The sequence below is a fragment of the Atta cephalotes genome (assembly GCF_000143395.1).
Source record: "Atta cephalotes unplaced genomic scaffold scaffold00025, whole genome shotgun sequence".
In the NCBI taxonomy this organism is placed as follows: domain Eukaryota; kingdom Metazoa; phylum Arthropoda; class Insecta; order Hymenoptera; family Formicidae; genus Atta; species Atta cephalotes.
In genome coordinates, this window is record NW_012130089.1 from 1 (window position 1) to 5,961 (window position 5,961).

At 34.3% G+C, this 5,961-nt stretch overlaps 2 protein-coding genes across 2 annotated transcripts in view; both read left to right on the forward strand.

Moving 5' to 3' along the window:
* The first annotated feature begins 279 nt into the window (after positions 1-279).
* On the forward strand, positions 280-2,046 carry LOC105620174 (tumor susceptibility gene 101 protein). The gene is made up of 5 exons (XM_012201679.1): positions 280-450; positions 536-656; positions 747-976; positions 1,117-1,472; positions 1,598-2,046. The coding sequence occupies exons 1-5, from the start codon at positions 322-324 to the stop codon at positions 1,782-1,784; spliced, it is 1,023 nt and encodes a 340-aa protein (XP_012057069.1). The 5' UTR covers positions 280-321; the 3' UTR covers positions 1,785-2,046.
* Positions 2,047-4,070: 2,024 nt separating this feature from the next.
* LOC105620175 (serine/threonine-protein phosphatase 6 regulatory subunit 3) overlaps positions 4,071-5,961 on the forward strand; it is a 4,575-nt gene continuing 2,684 nt past the window's right edge. The window contains exons 1-8 of the mRNA XM_012201680.1: positions 4,071-4,130; positions 4,243-4,322; positions 4,427-4,578; positions 4,670-4,791; positions 4,994-5,164; positions 5,283-5,461; positions 5,538-5,651; positions 5,739-5,868. Coding sequence (XP_012057070.1) covers positions 4,071-4,130; positions 4,243-4,322; positions 4,427-4,578; positions 4,670-4,791; positions 4,994-5,164; positions 5,283-5,461; positions 5,538-5,651; positions 5,739-5,868 — 1,008 coding nt within the window. The remainder of the gene's footprint in view (positions 4,131-4,242; positions 4,323-4,426; positions 4,579-4,669; positions 4,792-4,993; positions 5,165-5,282; positions 5,462-5,537; positions 5,652-5,738; positions 5,869-5,961) is intronic.

The window sequence follows — 5,961 nt, forward strand, 5'->3', positions numbered from 1 at the left end:
ATATATATATATATATATATATATAATGCATATATATCATATTTAGTCATTTGAACTGTACTCCGAATTGGTTTTCTGAACTTATAAACACAATTAAACTACTGTAATAATATTAAACTACTGTAAAATTAAACTACTGTAATAATATTACAAATTAAATTAAATCGACAAGCAATTTTTAATAATTTGATGCTCAATCAGGCATATTAGAAAGATATCAATGTGCTGCAAAACTAAATAAATTTAAAACTTTGTTATTAAAAATTGTTTCTTGTTGCTTTTCTAGGTTCTTGTTACAATATTCCAATCTGCATATGGTTGATGGATACTCATCCCAATAATGCACCTATGTGCTATGTTAAGCCAACAGCAGATATGCATATTAAAGTCAGTATGTTTGTGGATCACAACGGTAAAATTTATTTGCCATATCTTCATGACTGGGTGCCTGTGAGTAGATTAACTATTGATCACTAAAAATGAATTTTGTAATATATGAATTTTGTATTTATTTACTTATTCTTTTATATTGCAGCATAATTCAGATTTGCTTGCTTTAATTCAAGTTATGATTGTTACCTTTGGGGAACAGCCTCCAGTTTATGCCAAGACAAGATCAGAAACGCAACAGAGTTCGACACCGTATCCTGTTCAATGTAAGTATACTTATAGAGTTTTATAATAAGCTTTTAAAAAATTTTTTATTATTGTCTCATTTAAATACCTCATACAAACTTGTCATGCAGCATTCATGCCTGTACCTGGTAGTGGAAATGTATCAAGTTCTGGCTTTCCTCCGTATCCACCAAGTTCTCAATACTCCAGTGGTAGTAATGTGTACCCACCATATCCTCCGACAGCATCCGGAGGATTTCCGTATCCAAGCTCTTATGGTTCTTATGCAGGAACCACGCCCAGTTATCCACCACAAAGTTACAGTGGTTCATATCCACCGTATCCACCAGTCACGCAACCGGTATACGATTATTATTTATTTTTAGTCCAAGGCATTTATAATTAATATTCACATTTTAATCTTAATTATTGTACAAATTATTATTAAACAGTTACTGAAAGGTATATCAGATTAAATAAGTATTTGTAATTATTCGCAAGTCGCCGACGGTACAACCAAATTCCAGTGGATCTGGCACGATCACAGAGGAGCATATAAGAGCATCCTTGCTGTCTGCGGTAGAAGATAAGCTTCGACGTCGACTCAAGGAACAGTTTTCACAGTTACAGGCCGAGCTTGAGACGCTGCGACGAACGCAGCAAGAGCTAACAAGTGGTTCGTCGCACTTGGCAGATCTTTTTGATAAACTCAAAAAAGAGAAACAGGAGCTCGAAAAAAATGTTAATATTTTACAAGATAAGGAAGCAGAATTAGAAAAAGAGATTGCCAAATTGTCTGACAATCAATCGATAGATGTCGATGAAGCTGTTACTACTATAGCGCCTTTGTATAAACAGTAAGCATATAAATAACGATTTTACTGCTAAATAATTTTATGAATTTTTTTTAATTGTATGAATTGATATTGTAATGAATAAATTTGATTAATTATATATAATTATAACATCATTTAATTTCCAGGATGCTAAATGCTTTTGCCGAAGAAGCAGCCACGGAAGATGCTATTTACTATCTCGCTGAAGGACTGCGATCCGGCATATTAGATTTAGATGCGTTCCTGAAGCAAGTTCGGCAACTATCGCGTAGACAATTTATGTTGAGAGCATTAATGCAAAGATGTCGACAGAAAGCCGGTTTGGTCGGTTAAACATATTCCTCATGCACTTCATCCTAAAGCTGCAATATTCCGTTTTGTTCTAAATAAAATATATTATTGTGCTATATGGTGAAAATGGAATATAATTTATATCGGTGTCAAAAAGCACAGAGGATTATTTCATCGACAATAAACACCATATTCTTCTCTGTATGAAGTAAAAAAAAAGACTTGTATTTTACAAGAAAAACATTTAATAGAATATATATGTTAATGAAGATACAATTATAGCACGTTCAAATATGAAAGTAAATGATGTAATTCTTTCGCACAGAAACTATATATGTTATTACTACATATAATATTGCATGATGAGATTAATAACGCTATAGTCTATGTTTATAAAAAACGAGTGCGAGTCTTTATTTTCTCGAGGTGTCACAAAACTTGTTGTGTACCTATATTACAAACTTCATGCCTTCATTGTGATAAAAATTGAATAAACTTATGCACAATATAAAATATTCGGAATTAGGTATTTGTCTACAGCAATGATTATTACAAGAAATCTTTCCGAGTTTAGTTACATTATTGTGTATCACCTCTCTCTCTCTATTAGAATTAAAAAATAAATTAAAAAACTTCATATTTCATATTATATATATATATATTTTTTTTAACAAATACATGATATTTGCTCAGTAAAAATATTAACTTCTTATCGATACATAATTTCTAGTTGTCTATACATAAATTCCAACCCAGAGCAGCAGAAATAATACTCCAAAGCTAGAGAATAGCGCTGCGACCAATGAAATTAGTGCTTCCTTGCATATATCTCGCGTGAATTTCGTGCTGGTAACCTCGTATACAAAAAACCAGGCCGTGAAAAATACTCCAATTCCTAATAGAACTACAGCCAGCAGAGGAAAGACAGCTGGATTTACCGGCGAGACGTATCTCGTCATCGACTCGATTTCAACCTAAAACAATCAACAATAAAATTAAATCAAAAATAAAAACATGATTGACACACAGATATTTAATTTATATCTATACTTGGTTTAAATTTATATCTTTTCTGTGTCCTTTTACTCATATTTCTTGAGGCGAATACGATTAAGGTTAGATGTGACTTGAAGTAATCTATACTAACTTTACGAGAGTCAAAGAAAGAATTTTCGATTGTTAGTAAAGAATAACATGTAAAGAATAACAATTGCTACTTGCCATTTTTTGAAATTGATGCGTGTTCACGTATAGAAAAGAAAATATTCCGGTCAAAGTGTCAAACACTTTAGAGTCACAACGAATTGTCAAACATAGACTGACATCGTGGCATCAGTTGGCATTAGGTTAGGTTAAGCATAGCGCGTGAAATTAGAGGTAGTTAGCGAAATGAAAGTTTGTCTTCTACCGTGACGTCATCTTGCATCAATCATATTTAATTATATTTCCGCAAATATTTCATTTTTTTTTACTGTCTCAGTCGATAAAACGATTATTCAACCGTTACAATTACACTTTCAATGAGCTGCATTTTTTTTCGTTTTAATATAAAAATACGAAATACGCGGATATCTTCTTCATCCTGAATACAGAAAATGTGAAAAAAAAAATACAATTTAAACCGTTCAGATAGTTGATTTTGCGTTATATTTCTTTCTCCGACGTTCCATTTTAAATGACGAAAGTGCAGCAGAGTGCAGTTAACGGTTTCGGACTTTTGGAGAAGAAAGGACAAGCTGGGTGAAAGAAGGAAAGAGTCTCCGCGCTTCTCCGTTCTCGACCTTCTCATACGTCGTGTTCTACGCTCGAGCGCTTGTTCACGCTGGAGAGCGTCCGGTGGTGATATCACGTTTAACTGCGAGTCCAACCGTACTTGATCGCACTTGATTCTCTCGTTAATTCTGGTATCGTTGTACATCGTACTATCGTCGTACATCGTCTCACAGTAGGAATCCACGTTCGCGTCATTTACGTTGGTCTACGTCGTAACTGTCAGGAACGACCGGGATAGCTGCGAGAGCCGCTGGAACAGTGGCGTAATCGCGTACCAAGCGGTCGCGAGGAAGTAGTGTGCGTGACGACAGCGGTTTTTAGAGCAGACGGTGCTAAAGAGTGCTAAAGAGAATCGACAGGAGGATACATATACGTGTGCATGCGATGTTAGTCGTTCGTCGACCGAACGAATTCACGCGACGTGTTGCACCATTTTCCTTTCCCCGTGCGTGCGTCCCTACGCCACGCCAATGTGAGTCGGACGATTGTCCCGGGCTACGATAAATCACGACACATTTAGATATTAAGCTGCAGAGGTAGCGCACGGTCAGCATCATGTTCTGGACGAATAATTACGTGTCATCGCCGCATATCGAGGCATTGCTCAACAAAGAGGTAAGTGACTTCAGACTCTCCTCCTTATACTTCCCCCACGAGGGAGCCTTTCTTTTTCCTCCCTCCCTCCGGAATCTCGTTAGACAGTATCTAATCGGTTACTTGATTACAGGATGTCACACTTCATGAATTGATGGATGAGGAGGACATCCTTCAGGAATGCAAAAGTCAAAACAAAAAGCTGGTCGAATAGTAAGTGGAAATAGTCTTCAGATCTGATTTTGTATCAAGCTTTTATTCTATATGGTATCTTTGAAAAAAAAAAATATAAATTTTTTTCAATGTGTAATTTATAGTCTTACAAGGCCTGCCGTTATGGAAGAATTAGTTACATTAACTACTAAGGAACCATCCACGGACATCGAAGAACGTTGGCGCTACAAGTATCCTAATGTTGCCTGCGAGTTGCTCACATGCGATGTGCCTACATTGAATGAGAAACTGGCAGGTATATTCAGAGCTCTGTTATGTATCTATAGACTGGAGAAGAATATTTGTAAAGTTATATTTTATGAATATGTTTCTTGAACCTTTTTCAGGTGACGAGGCACTTTTGGCCAAATTATATTCTTTCATAGATACAGATCAACCATTAAATCCACTACTTGCATCATTTTTCAGTAAAACTATCGGAGTTCTTGTTGCTCGTAAAAGTGACCAGGTAATTATTTCTTAAACATTTCTTATTTTTATGTAAAAAACTCTTATGTAATATATATTTTAAGATCAGTCAGTTGTACTTAATGTAATAACTTTGAGATTGACATTTTCGATAACAAGTAATATTCGTTAAATAACAAATTTTTTTCCTTTCCTATATTATCCACATGCTTATCCATCCTATACATTTCCATCTATTCCAGAATTGGTATTCCTATCAGTTCACATGCTTACAGGTTTTAGAATTCCTTAAAAGTCGTCAGAGATGTGTAGATTTGTTGTTGCAACATTTAGAGACTTCGGCTATCATGGACTTAGTACTCAAACTTGTTACTCAGGTTGAGGGCAGTGATATGCGTCAAAACATATTAAATGTAAGACAATTTTTATATTTTTAAATTTTTATTTATGTGACTACCATTATATAATTAAATTCTGGTATATTGCATAATTAAATTTTTTTCAACATATGTGTGTGCTTCTTTTTGATAGTGGCTAGATAGTCAACATTTAGTGCAAAGACTGGTAAAATTGTTAGCACCTACTTCAGAAGTAGTCAAACACGCTAACGCGGCACAATTACTTTGCGATATGGTGACAGTAGCTAGAGAAACTCAACGTACATCCACAGAACGTGCTGATCCAGATCCTATTTTAAATACTTTAGAATCGTAAGTTTATTCCTGCAAATTTATGATAATTTATTCTTTACACGAATATTTGCAAATAATGTATTTTGTTACACAGAGGAGAAACTGTGAGCCTATTGTTAGAAACTATCCTAACAGCAGAAAAAGTAGAAAGTAGTATTGTCGGTGGAATACAAGTACTTTTGGTACTTTTAGGTCAAAGGGCCAGCAAGTACGACGTTTTTTATATATTTTGCAATATTACAAAATTACATTTTATAAATAAAGCATAATGTACAATAGTTTGAATTTTTTGCAGCACATCAAATGAAGGAGATGTACATGGTAATAGCGAAGACACTACGGATAATGAGCAGTGTATTAAAATTTCAAATGCTACCTTACCATATTTGGAACATCTTCACAAACTTCTTCTAGAGCCGCCATATGTAAGAGTGACTTGCAAACATTTTTAAAAAATAGTATATATATAAAAATAGTATACATATATATATATATATATATATATATATATATATATA